This window comes from Anopheles cruzii, chromosome 2, assembly GCF_943734635.1.
Source record: "Anopheles cruzii chromosome 2, idAnoCruzAS_RS32_06, whole genome shotgun sequence".
Lineage (NCBI taxonomy): Eukaryota > Metazoa > Arthropoda > Insecta > Diptera > Culicidae > Anopheles > Anopheles cruzii.
Window position 1 is genome coordinate 53,995,051 of NC_069144.1, and position 22,758 is coordinate 54,017,808.

At 48.4% G+C, this 22,758-nt stretch overlaps 1 protein-coding gene across 4 annotated transcripts; it reads right to left on the reverse strand.

Moving 5' to 3' along the window:
- Positions 1-766: 766 nt before the first annotated feature.
- LOC128267906 (mucin-17-like) lies at positions 767-22,594 on the reverse strand. Of its 4 annotated transcripts, none has more exons than XR_008269124.1 (6): positions 22,533-22,594; positions 22,105-22,441; positions 9,779-10,267; positions 6,867-6,881; positions 1,110-2,848; positions 767-1,004 (listed from the first exon to the last, which is right to left on the reverse strand). XR_008269124.1 is itself a non-coding variant. In XM_053004858.1 (6 exons), the coding sequence occupies exons 2-6, from the start codon at positions 22,184-22,186 to the stop codon at positions 1,173-1,175; spliced, it is 2,280 nt and encodes a 759-aa protein (XP_052860818.1). In that variant the 5' UTR covers positions 22,187-22,441; positions 22,533-22,594; the 3' UTR covers positions 767-1,172. The 4 variants fall into 4 exon arrangements, 3 of the variants coding, with proteins under 3 accessions (XP_052860818.1, XP_052860816.1, XP_052860817.1); XM_053004858.1 differs by adding an exon at positions 12,264-12,287 and having other exon boundaries at positions 767-2,842; XM_053004856.1 differs by having other exon boundaries at positions 767-2,848.
- Between the last annotated feature and the right edge of the window lie 164 nt (positions 22,595-22,758).

Here is a 22,758-nt window from a genome sequence, read left to right on the forward strand (position 1 = left end):
ATAGCTCTTGACCTTACCGACAGGCAGCTGGGAGGCAGGATGTTTCGAGCTTCGATTCTAATCTGGCGCACCACGATTAAGTGTATAATTTATTATTTTGGAAAACTGCGTCCAACAGAGAGGCCGGTGCGTTTAGTCAAGCGTAAGAATATCAATTTTGGTCACCCAAGTCCCTTTGAAGGGTGTCGTCGGGAAATGCGTTGGAATTTTGATTGGTTCGACATTTAATTAGCGGAACGGATCGGTTGGGCGAAGCGAAATCGAACAGTTTTGATCCGAAAACCTAATTAATCTCAATCAGCAACATGTTAGTCTTTGTGATCTGGTGGTGGTTTAGTTGATGGGTATCCGAGTGTGGCATTGTGAAGAGACAGTGGAAGGACAAGATGGAGGCCCACCACTGTTCGTTAGTGTTCTTGAACGGAATAAGGAAAAACAAGCACATACTACCAATAAATATAGACTACCTCCTGAGTGTCTGACCACAACCACGATCGTTAGACGATAAGGTTAGTAGAGTTGATTAGATCGCACATTCTACGACTATAGCCAATGGGCAGGTTGTAGCTACAGACAGTTTACCTTCGCTTACAGACGGTTCCACGGGCGATTGGTCTTCTACTCACCTGCCTGCTGGTCTGCGCCAGACTCTAGCGCTTCGAGCTGGTTAACCTGTGAAAGAGAAACGATCACCATGGCCCTACCAGGATCTAGTGGCCATCGAAACAAAACGCGAGATCTTCGACTCCGTTCTTCACAGCTTTTGGACGATTTATTCAGAACTTCCCCCAGGTCCTCTAAGTGGAGGCAAAACAAAACGCCGTACAAACTACTCCTGTGCAACAGCTTCCCAGCTGGCTGCCAAACTTCCTTGCGGTACAAAACTGGGGTTTCTCTGGGGTGGTCATTGCTGTCGGGGGTCGAGTCCGGGTTGAGCCACATCCGGTACTACCTGGCCCAGCCTCCCGGATCTTGAGATACGCAACCGCTAGCCTAATTTTAATCTGGAAGAAATGGTGTTCAATGGTGCAAGCGTCAGTGGTGGGGTCCACTTCTGACACTCTCTTCGTCAGCGGGGCTTTCGGGCTTCGGTAGCCCTCAGGGGTTACCCTAAAAAGGTGCTGAGTATGGGCCGAGGGTACTCGATGTCCAGCCGCGGACGTCGAGTTGGCCTACGTGTTGAAGATGGTTGTGAAGGACACGCTAAACTCGCCGGGATGCTGGCCCGACACGTACACCTTCGACACGGCACTGGTGGCCGTGGGCGTGGGGCTAAGCGTCGGCGGCGCCGTCGACACCACCGGCAACGAGGGCTCGATGGCCGACAGCAGCCGGTTCTGACGTTCGCGCTCCTCCAGCAAGGGCAGCAGCAGGCTCAGCTTGTTCGAGATGTCATCGGCCGGGTTGACCGTCGGCTGGATGCGCACGGTTGAGGTGGTCGGGATGGTGAGCGTCTCGGTGATGTATGACGTGATCAGCGTGCTGGTGACGTCACTCTCGTACACGGTCGTCAGGATCTCGCGCCCCTGGAACGTGATGGGCAGGACGATGGATTTGGTTTGCGTGACCGTCTGGACCACCTCCTTCACGTGCGTCTTGTAGTCGGTCGTGGTGGTCACGATCAGTTGGTAGCGGTTCGGGTCGTGCAGGAACTCGGTGGGCCGCGGGATAAAGTTGGGCTCAGGCGCCCCGCCCAGGTTGCCGAGCAGCAACTGCGACAGGAGGATGTTGGCCAGCGGTGCGTTCGACAGCACCGAGTTCGGGTCGGCCGTCTTGCCCTTGGTCTCCACGAACGGGGTCGCCTCGTAGATGGTGGTGGAGATGGTGGCCGAGTAGGCGGTCGAGCGACCACGGAACGTGTTCTGCGACACCGACACCGTCGTGGTTGGCGTCGAGCTCAGGATGAACTTGGTGATTTCGAACAGACCGTCGTTGTTGAAGGACGTAATCTCCTTGTTGAGTACGTGCACCGGTACCCCGTTCGGACCCTGGGTCAGCGAGAAGCAGGACGTGCAGATCTCCTCGATGCTGGTGGTCGTCGTCTTGATCAGGCTGATCTCGGTCTTGGAGTTGGCCACCACCGACACCGTCGTGTCCGTGGGCAGGAAGAACGTCACGGTCAGGGCGGCCGTGCTCGGCTGGATGTTGGAACTGCCCAGACTAACCGTCTTCCGGCGCCAGTCCTGTGCCGTTGGTGTCGCCTGCCCGAACCGGTTCCAGTTGCGGGCCGGCTCGGTCTCCTCCTTGTACGAGTTGCGCCCATTCGTTGATCCGCGCCGGGAGCCAGTGGACCGGCCGGTCGGCTTATTGTACGCCGACAGCGTAAACGTCGTGCGCCGGTTGTTGGCGTTGTAGACGTTCGGCTTGTACGCCAGCGACTTCAGCGTATTGCGGTTGCGAGATCTGGCCGCATTCCGGGCCAACGTCGTCTGGGCCGTCGTTGGACGAGGGCGCGTCGTTTTGCTCGGCTCAATGGCCACGTTCCGGTTCTTCGATTGCAGCCGGTACTCGGAGTAGTTATCGCGCAGGTTCTTGTTCGCCCGCACCGGCGTCGTCTGGTAGTCGACGTAGTCTTCCGCGGTGTAGTACCGCGCGTCCACCCGATTCGTGATGGTCGGTGTTTCGCGGACCGTCGGACGACTGCGCCGTGACGTGCGACTATTGATCGCCTGACGTTTGGGACGCCGAATGCCCGTCACTGGTTGGAGGTCCCTGGTCGTTACTTTCTTAACGCTCTCCTGCTGCAACCTAATCTCATTGGTGATCTCACTTAAAACACTGACCTCGGGATCGTCCTCAAAGTCTACGTCGTCCAGCGCGTCATTGTCGCCGCCATCGCCAGCTACCCCTTAGTAATCGACCAGTTATTAGTAGCAAAGAGAAAGAGAGAAAGAAAAAGAAAACACAACATTAGGCTAGGGGTGAACACCGGCGAGGGCGCGAGTGCAGCTCCGTTCAGGACGCTGGTGGTGCTGCAGACATTGTTAGCGCAGTGAGTCAGTAGACAGTGTCCTAATGAGTCCGAGAGAGTACTTGCCACAAACAAACCATATGAAACGAACCAGAAAACCCCAGGTCCATGCCCTGCCCTTCGTTGTGACTGTACAAATGAGTGGGTTAGACCGATTGACAGCTGCAACAATAGTGGTAGTAGTGTGAACGTGTTGTGATAGTTGTGTGAGGTAGTGTGTTATGTGGGCGAACAACAACAATAGGGGAACCAAATATACAAAATGGAACGGGATCTAGGAGTACTATTAGACACTGTACTATCGTTTGTGTACATGCTGATCTACAGTGACAGTGGGAGAACAAGTCTACTGCAACAAAAATAAAGGAGATATTCTACGGTACTTTTGCAGAGTATACTGGAAAGAAAGAGAGAGAGAGAAACTGATATTTACAGACATCTGAAGTTAGCACAACATACAGTTTGCGTGGTCGACATACATTCTGTCAAAACATAAGCGAAAATTCTTAATTAAAAATCTACAGAAGAGCAGCACCTTTTCACTTGTGTTCTTCATAAAACTGAATTTCGAACAATTTTGTACACAAATGTCCATTGGAAACACATAATTTATTGCAACCTTCTTTATCAACCATTACAACAATTACCGATAGGTGACAATAAAGTACTAGTTATTGAGTCATTGAGCTGCAAACCTGTTGACAGCAAGTCTTCAAACATATCTTAATATTGGCTTCATTACGTCACAGCTTAAAGTTCATCTATCTCTGAATGAATGCGCGTTTGATGTAACGATGTAACCGTAAGCTTAGTTGTTCGTGCTCTCTCTAGGTGACACGTCGTCGCCATGGTTCCGATGGTACGTTAACTGGTAGCCTGAAAGTCAATACCAACACTCTCCAAACAGGTTCTAGACAAGAATGCAAAGCTACAGTCTAGCACCAGTGAAGGCTTTTGATTAAATGTCAATTATGGAGATGGCTTGCCAAAGGTATGTCCAGAAACTTGCTAAGGAAGGAGATGTAAGGGCTTGCATGAAAAATGTATACCAAAAATAGTAATTTCACGCTCATAAAGCCTCAGAAACGAGGGCCAACTAATTGAATACGTTCGGTACAAGCTTTATTGCTGTAGGTACCGAAGTGAATAATAATGTTGAGGGAATTTGAGGTGCTAACAAGCGCTGAGCCACCCAGTATCCCAGTGGCACACTTTGGTGACGTTAATCAAATTAAATATCAACTACCTGTAATGATAGACACGATACACTTCGTTTAATTCAATCAAGTCGGTAAACAGGTTCTGCCACTATCAGGATAGTGGTCACCGGGCTGCGTATGCCCTTGAACTTGGCGTGCAGGCCCCAGTACTTCCTTCCTCTGCGGGAGCCAGCGATCGCCGACCCAGACACGGAACAGGAAAATCGCAACCGGCAATCCAATTAGGGCCGGAAAAACTTGAACTCGCGCCTTGGGCTTGGCACTTCATGCGCGCCAAGACTTAAGACAAATCCATTCATTCTCCCTCCCAGGGAAGCTGTGCCTAAGAAAGAGCCAAGCTTCGGGCAGGTCTGAGCCGTTTGCGACCTTTACCTGCGTGAATGGTGAATTCCACGACCACGCAAGTGGCTCTTCATCGCTGCTGCACCGCACACTTCCACCGCCCGGAGGCTTATTGCCGCGAAATGGTAATTACGCTCTCGCTGCCTGTCTGTTGGTGTAGCCGGCGACGGCGTCACACGGGAGTTGGTACCACCGGAATGTAGGGAGGCGTTGCCGCCCATGATCGACTTTAACAGGCGACAACCGTCTCTTTATGCAAAGCTGACCTTTGGGGAGTGTAAGAAGACCTCGCACCGCGCACCGTTTGCGCTGTATGGAAGCTACCCTACCCCGTCACTTTTTGAGGTTATTCGACGCAAATGTCAAGGACGTGCGGCAGAGTTGGTCCCACATTGTGCTGTCCAGCCCTCGGACTTCTCACACGTGCCGGTTTGAAGAGGGTGAAGATGATAAAGACAATTTACAACACGTCTTCTTCGCGATCGGCCGCCACCGAAAGCCCATTGGTGACAAAAGAGCTCTCAAAACAGTGTCATAAAATTAGATTTTACAGCTCAAACTCTGTGGGAAACGCAATGGTATTCTCAATTAGGTGTCCGCAGTTAGGCGATTTGGCCCAATCGGTTCGAAGCCAATTAGTTTCACGTAGATTCTAGTGTTCTCTCATTCTTAATAATATTCACCACCAATTGGACCTTCTTGAAGTTAGGCAACCAGCTCCCAAACGTCAACTTTGTATCTCAGCCTCTTTGCGCCTTCCCTGGTTCGCCTGATTAAGACCAGCAATAGGCCTCTCTAGGTCCCTTAATAACTGTTTTAGACTAACCAGTTTATGATGCCGTGATTGGTGGGTCCCCACCCCGGCCACGATTGCAACATACTTCCATTAAACACTTGTACACTTCTCTGCGCTGCTGGTAAATCTGGATCGCCACTGCCTTTAACGGTCGCGCCGGCGTGTTTGTTGCATAAAAGTACTGCTTCCAAACTATTGTTTCGCTTCTCCAATTGATTGTTGCGCGTGCTAATCATCCGTCCGACCGCATCATTATCTCCGGATTAGGAAAATATATTCAGGAAGCCGGCTCGGTTCGGTGTCGGTGATCAATTGCCGCAGCCTCACCTTGGCTTCCATTTCGGTACGCGAAGCGGTGCAACATACCGTCCAAAACTACAATCGAACCGTTGTCGAAAAACAATAATTATGACCACCGGTTGAAAGAGAGATGTTGCCGGTGGTATATTTAAAGGTTAATTACTATTTTGCTAACGGTGGCTCGCTCGCTGCCTGCGGCAGAGACCGATTGCGGCATGTTGGGTGGGTGCGCTCTGGGTTGCTGCCAACTTCGTCGTCGACCCATCGAGACATGTTTTCAATTTTGCTCAACCATACTCAGGCGCAGCAGCTGGGCGTTCTCGAGATCCCAACTCCCATTTGCGGACGCATACATTAATCGCGTGGCATGATCTGCGAGCCGATTGCGAGCCCAGAAAGCCGGGCGTTCCGGAGCCGGAGGTTGGCGATCGTAAAACGAGATGATGATTCCCGCAAAAGGTCAGGTGAGCCGTACCCAGTTCTGCTTTCTCTGCGAAGTACGAAGTGTATTATGCAAACGCGCGCAGTACTTTTGGGGAAGCCCCTCGGAACGCAACGGCCACCGGCAGCTTGTGATGCGTGGAAGATAGTAATTTTGATATTTTCAACGACAAAATGATGGGCTGCTCGACCGAGCTTTTCAACTTTTGGCTTCTGCTTCTTTTTTCCTTTGGAAGGCCAGAGTGTTGAAGTTTTTTTTATTTTTTGTCGAGACCAACTTTAACCCCCGAAGTTGACACAATAGGCGAACGCATGCGCATAGGCGAACAATATTGCGCCTGAGGACGCACTTGATGGTGCTTAATGGTGCATGGCGAAGATGTTATCCTACCGCGAAGGTGCACCGTGGGCAACGGTGGCACTCCGAGGGTTTACACTATGGACAGAAAAAAAATCACTCCAGCCACTCTGGGCCTCTCATTTGTTACTCGAGAAATGGTTGAAAATCGTTCAAGAAGAGCATTCGTTTTTCAGCGCAAACTCAACGCTCTCCACTAAATAACAAGCAATCGAGTAAAACAAAACGGTAAGTCAAGTTGTGTAACGCCGTTTCCACAACAAAACATGTAAAACATGACGTAAATCGGCATTAACTGTGGAAATAGAAACAATGGGTAGTTGAAATACTGTTTTTCTCCCCCCAAACGGTTTTCCTAAAACTGGTTCAACTGAGGACCTGGCATTTGATGACAATAGAAATAATAAAAACGCGTTATACGCCATTTTCTGTACATACCCGAGAGCTGGGATGCTGTAAAAAGAGACCGAGAAAAAGAGAAGCAAATCTTAGTGATTGATGTTTTGAAAAGAAGAGTAAAGAATTATGCACTAATGTGTTATGCGAGATGTTAATAAAAATCTGCGTGCCAAACTACTTCCAATATTTCACAAAATAATCTGTACACTCTCTAAGTATATAATAGGTGTTTCTTCGTCCTTCGGATGCCACTCATTTAAAGTACAAGGCTTTATAAGTTGAAAAAGATTAAATAAATTAAATAACAGGATTTATTGTCAACTAGTTGGTGTGTTCCGTTAGTCCCCTAAAGTTTAGCTAAAGTTGAACCCGTTGTTGCTAAAGTTGAAAGTTGTTAATCCGTTAGTTTAGCTAAAGTTGAACACTGACTTTCCTATATTTATGCGAATTTATTCAACGTTCATTAGACATTGTAATAAAAAGATCAAAAATATGAATCTTGATCTTGAAATATTGTGTTTTAGTTGAAAAAGGTAGAACAATTAAGAACATTTTTTGAAATTTTTTTAGAAATATGCGGTTTTGTCCGACTTTATTGTTTTTTGAGCTATTTTACTTGAGCTTACCATTTGTTTAGATTTCGATTTTGAGGTTTAGATGAGGGTCTTAGGAATACTACTATTTTTTAAGCTCTTTTGAATTTTTTATCTGTTTCCATATTCCTTATTTAGTTTTATTCTTTTGGAAACCTTTTATAAGAAGAACGCGTGTTAATCGGAAAATGACGGAACAGAGTAACAAAATGTAGTACTCGAAAAGGAGAGTTTCCCTCGCTTGTTACACTGACACCGCGCAGAACACCGAGCTTCGTTCGGCCACCGAAGTGATTGATGTCTGTGTTGATATGTTGACAAAGTATGTATCGGTCCGCATAGCACGTTGCGTAACTGCGTCATTAGTGGCCGTATCAGTCCGCCAGCCATCGGCGCACCAGCCATGTTCCCCAGGTTCGCCTTTCGACGACAAAGTAGCAATTTAGCGCGGTTAGCGCTATATTTGATTAGTTGTCAAACTTTTCCATCCATCCATCGCCACTGATCGATGGCGATCGACTAATGGCAAAAAGGGTTTTCATTGCATTTCCCAACGAAACTACATTTCGTCGCCATCGTCCCCAACACCACCGGGCGCGCCGAGTGTCTTGTGCGGGAGAAAAGTTTAAGAGGCTGGGACAGGAAATGACACAGCGGCACAGGGTATGCTGGGGGTCCCTATATAATTATCTCAACAATCGATCGGCGGCAGACCGACCGAACGAAAGGCGATCCGCGTGCCCGAGAGGATCGCTTCATCCCGGGTGCCCGGGGTTTGATGAATTATGTCTAATCGAAAAGCCTAACGACCCGAGGCTGCCGCCGTTTTCGTAATGATCATACACTCCGTCCAGGTTCCCGACGTCGGGCCGATGCGCGAGCAAATCGATTTGAGCCTGGTATTCAACATGAGGAAGTGCGCAGCCCAGCCAAGGGTGGGTCGCCACTTCCTGGATGATAATTTATCTCATCTCCCAAGGAGAGGTCCATTTCCTGCAGGGTTTCCTGCTATTCAAGCCTCCTGTTTACGGTTGCTTCTGAGTCGTCCAAAATATCACAACGATCGCGTGGCCCGCGAGCTAAATTTACCAGCAGCGTGCGACTCGTCTTGTGTGCTAATCCAATGCAAATGAATTCCGACTTCAAATTAGAGTTTGATGAGGATACAATTAAGCTGGGAAGCGATATTTTTTGAAGTTAAAAATTAAAAACCCTCGGCCGGGTCGAGTGAAGGTCTTCTTCTGGGACATGTGATCCGAATGCTAGTTCGAAACACGAGCCACGTCTCTTGCGCTGCCGTCTCCCAGACGTAACCTAGGCCATTGCACCGGCCTCTCTATTTCCTGTTGATGGTTTAATTTATTCGTCATCTGGTTCGGACGTGGTCCAGTGCACAGATACACACCTTTCTCTCTCTCTCTCTCTCTCTCTCTCTCTCTGAGCCTCTCTCTTTCTCTTCGTGAACAAGATGTCGGGAAATTAGTCCCATTCAAATCGCGTCGCTACACGACTTAGCCACGCTTCTGTTCCACCATGACACTGCAGACCATGGGGAGATATGTAAGACTTTCACATGCTGCTAAGTCACCTGACCAGGTGGGACCGCGAGGACGATCGCTCGGTGCTTCCGTTCGTCGTTCGTTCATCGATCGATCGATCGTGGAGGTCCATCGATTAAACCCAACAGGGTTCAGATCCCCAACGCAGCCACTGATTGGAGTAGACCGCATTGTAGACTTCCTAATCACAGCTCTATCGCTGCTAGAGGTAACCTAGACCCTGAGATGGCCCTTTGGCAGCTGGGGTGGGAGACCAGGACGTGATCGTTCTATTGATTGTTGACAGTGACTTCAAGGACCCAATCTCTCACCATTGTTCTCTCTCTCACACACACACTTTCGCACACTCTCTCTCTCTGTCTCGCTCAGGTTTGTCCACCGGACAGCGATTGTGTTAAGTAATGTCGCGACCGCGTCGCGTGTAGTGTGCCCTTGGCAAGGAATGTAGTCAAACCGACACCGTCACCGTCCTGCCAGTCGCACTTAGAGCGCCTCAAGTAGGAACCAGACCCTCGCCAATCGCCACCGCATGCTGACGAGAGCGCGGCTAGTCAAATTATGGGTCAAGATCAACCTAGACTCGCAGCGGAGCGGACCAACAACAACCAAACACCGAACCACAACACCGAACCAGACCACACCAGACCAGACGTCAGCAGGGGTTGTTAACAGAGCAAAAGTGAGGTTAGCGTGTGTACCGATCACCATCAGCCAGTCCAACGCCGAACACCCCGAGACTAGCCCCGAATAGCGTGACCGGGAATAGGATCTCGAGGGTTGCATTGGGCCGGATAATTACCTCTCTGTCTGAAGTACTTGTCCCGATAGAACGAGTCGACGTGCTCCGATTCGCCCGACTGCAGCGACTCGATGTCGAAGCGATCGCTGTCGGCCAGTGCAGCGCTCAGTTCGTCGTACTGGTCCAGATCCCGGGACGCCTCGTCCCGGTAGTCGTCGTCCCCTTCGTCGTACTGCGGATCGCGGTTAGCCTCGTCGTCCGGGTCATACTGGCGACCGTTACGGCCATTGAACAGATCGTACCGAGACTCGGAACTGGCGCTGCTGTTGCTGCTGGACGCCCCGGGCGCCGCTTCCGCACTTTGGTTCTGCTGCCGGACGTTCCGCTCCGAGGGTAGCGAGGCGAACGGTTTCGGCAGGATCTCCTCCACCGATGGCACGTGGATCTGTGGCTTTCGGCCCGGGTGTAGCCGGCGCTCCAGGTAGCGCTGCAGGATCTTCTGCGTGATCAGGTTCTGTCGCTGTATTTCCAGCACCTGCGGGTCTATGTCTGCCGGGGTGACGGAGTACGGTAACACACGGCGGCGGTTGCGGTGGTCACGGCGGTTGTGTGCGGGTTTGGGTTTTGGTGGGAGCGATTAGAGGCGCAAATTTTGAAGCCAAGCGACCAAACACATCATCCCGGTGAGTGAAAACAAGTGACAGAAACATGAGGAGAGATAGGGAGAGAGAGAGAAACAAAACGGAAATGTAGAGAGAGTCGTTTTCAAATATTGCGCAACACACGCCACTAAGGAGCCCAAGTGTCCGGTAAGGCGCAAAGGGAACGGTAACTGTCTGGGTTCGGTTTGTGGCGACGACTCACTGTTGCCCTGGGAGTGGTCGATCTTCGGCGCGATAGCCATCTCCGGGATCAACATGCCGATCACATGCCGGGCGTTGGGTGCGTACGCCCATCTGAGGCATCATCTGCGATGGGCGTTGGGTTGGGTTCATAAATACGTTATGAATAAATTTAATATTTGATCCGACGGACGTAGCGCGTCCCGAACGGTTGAGATGTGAACCGCCGGCCCGAGTGGCCATAATGAGGTTAATGGTGAGCATTAGTATGCCGCCATGCGGATACCTAAGAGATCAAAAGATGTCAAAAGGATGGCAGACGCATAAACACTTGTGGCTTGCTCGAAAGGCAATGTTCCTGCCCGCGCACTTTGTTGTTTATTTTTTCGAGGAAAATCTTTCTATACGCTTCGCCATCGACATAAAAAAGGAGATAAAAACAGGTCGATAGATGCCCCCTCTGCGCCAGATACTTGTAGAAAGCCGGCAGGTTTGTGGCATGTCGCAACCAACGCCAAATATCCGGTACGGTGCGGATCCTCCCCTCAGGATTTACTCCGGACTTATGATAGGAACTGTTGAATAATTATGCTAACTATGGAAAATACAATCTGTGTGACAGAATGTCGTTTGGTATGTCGTAGAGATAAACATAACCAAACAAAACAGCATTTGAAAGTATAATCCTCCCGGGCAGCATGCGCCAATGTGATTATGGCAACGGCCAAGCCAAATATCCGGCAGATAATTAGATGTGTAACATTTATTGAGCGATGAAAAGACGCCCTCCCGTTTGTCTCAAACATTTTGAATAATTTCCGACCGTCCTTTTTGTACCCTCGAACCCTCGAACTCTCCAATAGTTTCCACAATAGTTCAACAATAAGTAGCCTCTACGGGCTATTTTCAGTAAGTTTATAGCTAAACTACTTTTCGATAAATGAAGGATATTGTTATTACGCATTCGCTGCATAGCTTATTCTGAGCATTTTGCCTGATCATAGATTTTAATTTAAGAGGCAACATGTTATTTGGCACACTAAAGATTGCCTCTTGCACTGCCAGATAGAGTTTTGGCAAAGAAGCACAGCTCTTATGAATTGTGAACTCGTAGTTATGAGATATACGTAGATTGCTAATTTCTTGCCACCGTATCTGCTTCACATGATGCCTTCATGGAAGGTCTAGCCCACAATACGATGTCATGTAGTAGTGTCATGAATTTGTTAGCTAAAATTGTTAGTTTGATTATTTATTTCGAAGTAATTGGAAGTAAAGCAGATGAATAAACATATTTCCACACAAATAATGGAAAAAATTTTTTAATAAAGAACAATCTGAAGTAGACAATTTGAGATCAACCTAAGAAGTTGATAGAGTGCAAACAAAAATTTAACGCTCGTAGTTTAGATATGGTTTTTTAAGTCTTAGATGGACTAAATCTTTAGAAAATAGAGTTTACGATAGTGTAATTCTATAAGATACTCCCAAGACCACAATACTAAAGTATTGATAATATTAATCAAAGTAGTGTTTCAGGTCGCAAAATCGGTATTCGATATTTGGTGATGTTGTTTTTAACTAGTTTAAAAAGTCTGCCATAATTCATTCACGCCGTGTTGGGCTGGTGCCCGCCCAACATGATCGAAACCAGATGACGCCACATTTTGCCACATTTGCTCGCGACACCCTGCTGGACTCACCGTAATTTTGGTTACTTTTGAAACCTGCAAAACGGCGGAAAAAACAACGAAAAAGATTTCATTACCAACTGGCACCAACGGGTACGGCACGGTGTGGCGCGAGTTAGAAGCGCAAAGCATAAAAAGCGATGACGAAAGCGTGGATTCTTTCACCAGCAAGCATTAGGCGTGCGGCGTCCGCGGAGTTCGGTTCGATTTGCAGGTCAAGTTGCCAATAATTTCGTCCGAGCTGTCCGGGGCCCGCGGCCACCGCCGTTTGTGTGCTTTATATTGAATCAGCCTTTGTGGGACATGGTCATGTGCCGCGATATTGGCCACGGTAGCAACATGGGCGTCCGTGTGTCTGTTCCTATTTGCGGTGTTACGATAATGACATCGAAATTATTTGCGGCCAAGCCGTGCACCGCAAACTCTCTTCGGATGAAAAGGTGAAGCGGTGGGCAGCTAATGGTTACAATACCGCCGAAGATGACGATGATACTTGTTAATGACCTTGAAATTATGCAATCCTCTCGAAAGATATTGCCAAACGACACGGCAAGAAGAAGCCCGGAGATCAATATTGATTGGAATAGGTTTGTCCGCGAATTGTTGAAGCTTGCAGTGTTTTACAGTTTAATTTTACTAATATTATGAAGCGTTTTACGTGGCGTTTCTAAGTTTTTAGTATGAAAGTTTAATAAATTACTATCTGTGGGTCATTTTATTATTGGGAGTAATACGAATTCAAATCGGTTTTATGTTTTAACGCATACAGAATAAACTTTATACAATTATCATCAGAAACATCGGAATAAGAATCGGAAATATTTCATAACATTCTTCTTTTCATGTGTTAACTTTGCTACACTTAGCATCTTTCTTTCAAACCCTTCAAAACCGTTTTCAAATTTCCAATTAGTTTCATTATACAAAACTCAACTATTCTCTATTTTGAAGCTTCCGATTGAACAAACTGTTCAAAAGTTCAATTAATTTCAACCTTTCCACCACTTTACACAAGGCATTCGGCATTGAGCAACGACCCACGCGATATCCCAACCGGAAAATCCCGCTTTTCACGCGCATTTCTTGCTTAGCCGCCTCCACCGACCGCTAAGTGGCATTTGGTGACGTGACTTCCGCCATCAACGCCCGCAGCATACTTTCCTTAATAGTCATCATTGGCCCGGGCAATCGGCCTCTCTTTTGCCGCAGGCCAAATGGTGCGGGTGGCTCAACGCCGGCTATTCATATTGAGGTTTCACCCCAACCGTCGGCACACGCTAACGTTTAGCAACGTTCCGGCTGTCCGGAAGCGGGTTCCGGACATTCCGCCACCTCCCGCACTGGGAGCCTTGCGATCCGGGGACCCGTTTCGCCACCCCATTGTGGGGTGCCGTTTTTCAGTGCACCCCGAACTGCATCCCGACACTTTCACCACGACACGGGACCCGGGATTAAATGACCACCGATTGGAGCGCCGCAGTAAATCCTTCCGCCGCACTAATGGCCGGCGGAGTCAAGATAAATTAAACTCAAATTTCTACACCAACCGGGTGAGGTAACATAATTCCGCTCGGTGGCGCGAAGCTGAAGCCTAACACGAAACCGAATCAAGCTTCCCGATAAGGCGAACTGGTTTGCAGTAGGTACGCCGGCCATTTTGTGGCCAGCGCCGTTGGAGGTGGCGCGTTTGCGTTTGCGGGCAAAAAAGTAATGCAACGTACTAAACTCGAACCGTCGCAAAGCTCGAGACTAGAGGAAGGCTGCTGACTTCGCAGAGACCACGCTCAAACGGGTTCAGGCTCGGTCGCTAGCTTCTGCCGCTGCCGCTGGCCGATGTGACCTTGCATCGATCGAACCGATCGGAGTCTGCTGCCAACTCGAACCCGGTCCTGCCGTAACGGACTGACGTGCCTGGAAACTACACTTGTCCACACTTGAGCGCAGTGCCTCAGTTTGTCAATCTCATTGCGCCGATCTCGCGAAGGAGTTCGACTCACCAAACACACACAAGATCGGTTTCCCTGGATGGCGTTGAACGAATTTTCTTTGTCTCTTGCTGGTTGAGATCCTTTTCCTTCGGTCTGCTTGCTCGACCAGCACACCAACGCGTCATGTTGGATGCCGGCCCAACGGGCATAAATATCACATCTTCCACAGATTCTTTTTACTTCGTTTTGTTTTCGCGTCGAACTACGATGGGACGGATTAACAGAAAGGAACCCCACATTCGAGTCGCTGAAACCGAAGGTCGTCCAGTCTTCCGGGGCACAAGAATCAGCGCAAATAGTTTTTGCGAAGGAGCTCTCGGGGCTATGACCACAGAGTCTGTGATGAACAGTATTTTGCAACGTGTTTGATCCACACGCCTGAGGCCAACGAACACAGCTCAGAATGCATACAGGAAAGGATTGGTACAAAAAAGAAATGATCAAAACGTCGTTACTCCAGGTTGTTGAGTTACTGAGTTGAGTTACATTCATAAGACTGCTCTAAGGCAGGTTGAAATTTTGTCAGATTTCTATGAAATTGATTCCAATGTGTAAAACCGGTTGGGTTCATATTCAATTCATCAGGTCAATAAATAAACTCATATCCTTTCTGAATGAAACTATTGCAACTTTGCAACTATTGTTCACCAAATTAAATTCACTTTATTTACTTCACTACTTCCTATAATTTTTTTTTCTCTTTAATAAGAGTCTTGCTTCTTTGGATGACTCGTGCAGCTGAGTATCGATACACAAGCCTTTTCAATATGGTTTAACAATTGATCCTTATTGAATTGATGAAGATCATTATAAAATTATAACTTTTAGCTGCTAAATGTAGAAAATTAAGCAAAGGGAAACATTGTATCATATGTTTTTTTAACATCTGTTTTACCAATTTGCGGATCATAAAAATAAAAGTATTCATAACACGTAACCATATTGGTCCGTGTTGACCGCTCATTCGTTCGGCTTCATTCGTTGCTGAAAACAAATTGTCAAAACAAATTTAATTAAATACAAGCGAGCCACAGATCACACGAAGGAACGGGTTTGCTCCTTGTTCGAACGGTTCGACCAACTTTCACTACAACGGCCAAGACCCCAAACGCCAGGCACCGCTTGTCGATTGTTTGTGCGCCGGTGCTATGTCCGGCGATGCAACGCTGCAATTGCTCCGCTTCCATGCACCTTCTCTTTTCGCCTTCCCTCCCGATGCACGTCACAACCGAATGGACGTCGCCGGTTTGATCACTGATCCTTCCTCTGGCACACTCGGGTCCGTGCCAAAGTATTACTTTCTTTCCGCCCGACAGGCCCGAGGGTGATCTAGAAATTTAGTTTTGCAACCGACCGCGTCGTGCTAGAGTTACGGGGCTCCGGGCAGATCCGTGTCTGCTGACGGCGGCGGACACATTGTGCCGCTTTTACGGAATTAAATGGTCGGTTACTTAACTCGGTGTGCACGGTCCGCACGGTGACTCCGAGAAAGGACGCTGGAGTGGCGTCCTGGCACGGCGCATGATACTGTGTTCCACGTCCCTTTCACTATTGTTTCACTCGTTGCGGTGAGCACCGCGTGCTCCTATTCGGCATTCGGTAAAACAGGGAACAAGATGAAGTTTCGGTGGGCTTTTTGACGTAGTCGATCTCCCGGAACATCGTGGCAGGCAACTAACGAGCCAAGTATGATTCCATACGAGCACCCAGACAGGAAGAGGTGCCTAGGGGTGATCAGAGAGTTGTCCTCTGGCGTCCGCCAACCGGTCTGTAATCCTGATCCTAATCTAGCCGCAGGCTTAAGTGACTCCAATTGTAGGGGGCCGAGTAATTGCGCCGCTCGATTTGGAGAAGAAGTGTCACTGGCGTGAGTAACGCATGCAAAAACACGGCTAAACCTGTTATAGCCTGTTAACTGGAGGTGAAACTTCCTCATTCTTCACCTTTTTCTGTGAACTGGTTTAGATGAGACAGGCGACGATTGCTGGCGAGGTACACAGGTTGATCTCATGTCGTTTATTTAACTAGTATTCGAATCCGTTTATTATGATCTTTAGTAAAAAAGTTAAATTATTTTATCTAGCCCAGGCAGATGCTGAATACCCGAAACTAATTCGCCAGCTGTGGCCAATTTAATTGTACATCCGTGATCCGTGACACAAAATTGATGACTAGCGCCAGTTGAAATTTGAAACACCTTCAGGATATTTCAAATCATTAAGACCATTCTATCGCTCAGTACTTCATCTCAGCGGGCGCCTTATCGCACGAACTCATGCTGTAGGTTGTGCTAAGGACAGCAAAACAGGACGAGTCGATCGACTCTGCCTTTTGAACTCAAGGAAACATATGCCAAGAAGAAGGCACCTCATTAAAGTCATTAGAGATATTTTTTTAATTTATGCAATAAAATAATGGATTCCGCCTGATGAAGTTGTCCAAATCGATCATCTTTAAAGAGCATGGGCCAGCCACGGACCTCGAACATCGGTTTCCCATGTCAAGTGTGTCTTTATTACAAGCCGTCGCAACCCACCGAACCGGCCTAGACCACTACATAATCTTTTAATTCCATCGTCACTATCAAAAGCCAACAACACGCTTCACTTGCTGCCCGATCGAACACGCAACCGGCGGAGGCCACTAAGTGCCGTGTTGGCGTGTGTTGGCGGATCTATGCTGCGTTGATTCGCGTGTGAAAAAAGGCTATTTACCCAACCTAGCTAGCGTCGCCGGTGCAGCGCAGGGCAATCAATTTGTCCCGCCACACTGCCGGTACTGTCGGTCCGTCGGTGGCCAGAGCCTCGTTACTTACGCGCGCAAATTAGTTGCCAATCGAGTTTAAGCAATAGGCAGCTAGCGGTGGTGCTCTGGCGCAGCGCTCGGCGCACACCGTGCAAAACAATGCGCAACATAAATCAGCGCCGGACCGGGATGTCGGAGGTCGGAGTCATGGAAATAAAAGGCTCGCGAAGAAGCATAAACGGCCTATAAGCGGTCTGCTTCGGTTTCGGTAGCCAGCTACTGCGGCTGTGGCTTCGGCTGCTGCATGTTCAAATTGTGTAAGTGGTAATTGTCAAACGGTTGGATCTGCTCTCGGCAGCCACCTCTTTCAACGTGGCTTGTGTCGAGCGCTCAAGAGCAATTGTTTCACGGCATCGGCGGACTGAACTACTTATTTCTTCCGTCTCGGAACGATTGCTGAACCTGCGCCTGCGGAGGCGATAATTGCGATTGGGAACCTTGAACTGTCTTCCCTCCCCCGGGGGCTGTTGGCTCAGGTGCAGAAGAGGCTGTGGCGAAAGAAGCATAATTGGATGCACTCATCGCGTGCACAGATTACGCCTTTTTCGCCACCGCGTTTTTTGCAACACACACACACACACCCACACAAACACCTTGCACCTATTGTGAAGGGAGACGAAGAATGTTCTGGACAAAAGTGGTGCGATTTTTTGTTCAACCAAATTGAGAGATTATAAGCCAGCGCCAATGCAACCATGTAACGTGTTCGAAAGTAGTAAAATTTAACACGTTTATGTTCCGAAATTTAAAACGGTTTTTTTATGTTTTGGTAGATAAACAATTAAATTGGTGATTTTTAATCCATACCTGTGCTTTTTTTATCGAGGATTTTAATTGCTCAATTTCATTATTGTTTATAGACATTCAATAAAACAAATCAATAAAAACTTCTAAGCACAATTAGGAGTAAGTTTAATCATTATCTCGTCCTCAGAATCCTCAGTCTTCATAATTTTACTGTTCTCGAGCTTATGTTGCCAGATGCCGAATACGATTGCGATTCGGCGATCTCATCACCAAAAGGTGGCCATAAAATCACTTCGCCTTAATAAAGCGTGTCGCTGCGTTGATCAACTGCTGTAACTTCAACAACTGATCAACTTCTTGCTCGTTATCGGCATTACGGTGCTGCGGTGACCTTTGATGATGGCGTTGAGCATTAGTGCAGTAAATTTTGATGGTCGAAATCCAATCGCGCCACAAGCAACACTCATCGTTCGGACACCAGTGAGGCTGCATCAAGCTGGTGAGCCGTCCCTTTCCAAACGGTCTTCGTCTTGTGGATCCGGATTAATGGATTGCCACCGAGCGGCACACCGCGGGGTGGCAGACGATCGTGTAGCTCAAGAGGATCGTGTTTCGCGCCGCGTCACGTCTGATCGCCCGTCCACGCAGGTTTGGCGTAGACCAGCGGGGGACCAACCAAATCGGACGGTGGCCCTCGGGTGACCCGCGTGGAATCTGGTTCTACGAAGGAGAGAAAAAAACCTTGCAAACCTTACTGACCCTTTCAACGGTGAAGTGACCAACGTCGGAGCTGTACCGGCGCTACCGTGAAGCGCTCGTCGAACGCTACGGCAATTAATCACCGTCCGGATGGAGGGAATTGAAATTGAAATTTAAATATCTCCATGCGGACGGAGCCACCGTTGAACGCCAACACTGGCACTCTCGGGCGATCAGGTTTCGTCGGAGGTCTCGTCTCGTTGTCGAAGGATGGATGGCGCGTGCGAGCCGGTTGTGCCGGTTGCGAAACGTCCAAGATACGCGAATACCCAGCCGGCCCCGCCAGCCAGTCAGCCATTTTTTTGAGGAAACAAAAACCACCAGAACCACTGCGCAACAATGGGGCGCTATGCTAATGGGCGTCTTCGCGGATCGATGACGACGGAGCCAAAGCGTGTTCGCAACACCACCCAGAGATCGGCTAATAATAGGCGGCACGATAACGGCCCAGCGCCCCCCGAAGAACACGAACCGGTAGCCAGATTTTCGTCACACCCTTTCGATGTGACTTGAGAAATTCTTTCTCGAAGCAAACATCATCAGGCGATGGTGTTCGGTCGGGCGTTAAAGTATGCTAATCAAATCGCACATTCGGCCCCCCTCGGGTGGATGCTCTCTGATGGAGGGGATGGAGATACGAAATTCTTGTACCATAGACAAATTAGAGACTCCAACGCGGTCTTTGGCAGATAAATCGTTTTTGCTTGCTTATCGGTAGATCGAGCATGGGTTTTTATGCAAACTGCGCGCTTGTAGGTTGGCAAACACATTGTTGGTGTTAGAGACACGTAGCGGCTGACAAAGGTGGTAAACGTTTAAAAAAATGAAGATGTTTCTAGTCGATGATGCACCGCATCGTGGGTTCATCATTAATTCATGATCAGCACTGGGGTAAAAGGGAAAAAAGCTAGTACGAGTACACAACAAAAGATTACAAAACACGTAGAAGTAATTACTTCAACGGTAAAAATGTAGGTTCAATCTGTTTTGTGCGTGGTTTTTGGAATAACACGCACTCAATGAGAACCTTTCTAGTTCTTAAGTGGTGTTTAGAGCATTAAGCAGTGTATAAAGAAATAGTTGAACAAAAAGTTATTTCTATTCGAAAAGTATTCAAAAACTGTCAACCAACATTTTGCCTTCAAATTTCATTTCCCTATCCTTAGGGCACTAAATATCTTAAACTGACTTATTCTTTATATTTGTTTGACACACATTGGTTTGTTCATTTGGCCAATTCGGTCATTGTATGTTTTAGGTCATTGTATGTTTATGTTTTTTATTGTATAGAGATTGAATGAACCACAATAACCGGCTCTTCGATCACTCTCGAACTAAGATCATCACGCGCGCCCGAAACAACGGCATGTCACCCCACGGGTACTCCACATTCGTTGTGGCCACGGTATTTGGGTCACCCGTGGCAGCCCCGCAACCCCTGCGCGTGCGTGTTTGCGCGCGTATTTGGGTTTTATATAAAACCCATTACGTCACGTAAGGGGTTCGTCGCTGCCATCACTGCTCAAGTCCTTCGATTGTTGGTTCGCATGGTGGCCTCCGATCGGAGTGGCAACGGGTATTCCGTATCAGAAGCAACTCATCCCACGTCGTCCGTCCAAAAGGGTATACGATCTCAATGGATCTCGGATGCACTTTGTTCCAGTCGGAAAGTTATGTTTAAAATATAAAAATTCCTGTAACCGTCAACAAGCATGCAAGGGGCAGCGGACCGCGGAAACGTGACAGGGCGGGCCGTGGGGGGCTTTCCCCGGGTGGCGAGTGAAACACTAAACCGGTTTCGGATTGCACCAGCTGCTTTCGATAGCATTGATAGCACCGTCGCCTTGGGCACCTTGAGCGCCCGGCACACAGCCTTCGGGAGAAAAGCGACGAACCCTCGGCGGCGAAAGCGACAGGGGCTCCGATTATGCAGAACTAGTGAGACAGAGAGAGAGCCCGCGTTCGGTACGCAACAGCATCTGTTTAGATAACCTGCTACAGATTATAGTGCTGTAGTCGTGCCACCTTTAAATGGGGCTCTCGCCGGGATAAACGGTCGCAGTTCTTACGAAAACGCTGCAATGTACGGCGAGATTGCGCAAACGAATTGCACCGAGAACGATATGGAAATGCTCCGTTGGCTCCGACTTTAGGAGTGTTTATCTAACCGTCCCCATTTTGTCCCCATTCACACTCACGTCTAGCGAAGTTGACGGATTGCGATGGCATTTGCCACTTTTGATCAATTGCGTATTGCGAACACGGTCTGATGTCTCAAAAAATGGGCATCACCAAAAAAAAAAGGAATCGCTCCGTGGCTTATGCAGGTCACCGTCAGCTAGCCTTCTGGCCCCCCCTTTTCTGGCACATTTTTATAAAACAGTTAATAAATTCCTGTTTTAATTAAAATATCATTCACTTAATGGATGCGATCGATCGATTAATTTTCACCGTCATTGTTTCATTACGCAGCTTCCCCAGAAACAATTACCCTAATGAACCGTTTTGCACCAGACGTGTCGATGATGCGTGCCCAAAACGGGTCCCGTGTGTTGGCGGAAATGGGCCGTTAAATTTGCATACAACCCCATCGAGATGACCCACTAAAAGCATGCATCGAAAAAAATCATTTCGCAACGGCCTTTAGCGGGGACCTTTAAACTTTGACCGGAACTCGGCTCGGTGTTAACCTCGGGGGATGTTATGAAATTAAAGGGGTCACAGAATGTGTGCGACACGAAAGGAAATCTTCGGTCGCGGGATTTTTTTTTTCTTTTGCGCGGTTTGTTTCCTTTCGTTCCCATTATCACGCTTGTCGTCGGTGCAGTCAGCCGCCAGTCATCATCAACATCATCGTCGTCGTACGCCGATACACAGACACACGCAGACGGACGAATGGGCGATGTTATGTAAACAGGTTTAGCCAGCCGACAGGCACGCATTATGGGTGGCACGAGAAATCGCACCGAAACAACCGCGCATATGATTGGGGTCAGCGTGGCCGCTTATGCTGCAGGGCGCCGTGCTGCTAGCGTGAACTTGTCGTGGGGCGGGTCAGGACTTTCTCAAGGAGCACGCGTGCTGATACGGTGCTGATCGATGAGTACGGTTTGAGTAGGAAGTCATGATTTAGTTCTACTATAATTCTACAACATAAATGGGAACTACTTAAAACCTTCTGGTTGAAGAGCCACCAAGCTTATGGCGAAAAGTGCTTCATTTAGAATACGCTTAATGAATGAATCTAAACTATCCAAAAATCAGATTCCTGGGGCTGGGCCTAGTTAAAATTATTTTAATAAAATTATAATTTATATTTTAGCCCCCTTTTCGATAAAGTGGCTCCATAAGCTAGTGGCTTCTAGTAACTAGAATAGTCCGGGGGGTGGGCTTGAGGGAAGGGAAACCACATACGGGGACCTATTCCAAGGGGAGTACAATTATGCAACGCCGGGTGGCTCTACGAGGGCAGCGGTGGCGGGCAAGCGAAGGGTCGCGAAACTCCAGCATAAAATATGACTCGGTCCGAGTCGAGGCGCAACTCGAGCACTCACCTTTCTCTTTGAAGTTGAAATTGCCCGGTTTTTGCGTCGTCGCCATCGACACGCACAGGAGCAGAACCAACAGGCGCACCATCGTTTCACGTTTGCATACACAGCCAAACGACCCTTCACGAAGCGGCACCAGTCCGGCAGAGTCTACGATCAAGTTTGAGTCAAAAGCACACACACACGCACACTCAGGCACACCAATGCAACACCCGCGGGAGAGTGAAAGAGAAAAGGTGAAGGAGCCACAGGACTAACGAACCACAAGCGCGCACACACGGTGCACAACAGGATGTTCAGTGTCGAGAAATTGTGCACGTTGTTTGCGTCTCCACGTCACGTGCTGGAAGAAAGAAAATGGGGAAAGAAAAGCCACCTATGATCACCGCTTCTTGGTTGGTCTGTCACGATCACGCACTAATCACCGAACGAACCATGCCGTGACCTTCAGACAGGATTGAAACTCGTTTTCCACTTTCGGCACAACTTGTTCAGCGCACAGCGAAACCACTTCCCATCTTCTACAACTGCTGCCCGGCCGTTAATTAAATAATTGAAAAGCGTCCTTAAATCGGTCCGTCCTACAAATTCGCACACGGTCGCCGGCTGACGGCTGAAGGCTGTCAGAGGCTGTATGACAATCGAACGGCCAAAAATCGG

Coding starts and splice junctions, on each gene's coding strand:
- LOC128267906 (XM_053004858.1), bottom strand. CDS start 22,186: ATGGTGCGCCTGTTGGTTCTGCTCCTGTGCGTGTCGATGGCGACGACG. Junction 12,288..22,104: donor TTTCAACTTCAAAGAGAAAG/GTGAGTGCTCGA, acceptor GCCGTTTTGCAG/GTTTCAAAAGTAACCAAAAT. Junction 10,268..12,263: donor CAAAAGTAACCAAAATTACG/GTGAGTCCAGCA, acceptor TCACCCCGGCAG/ACATAGACCCGCAGGTGCTG.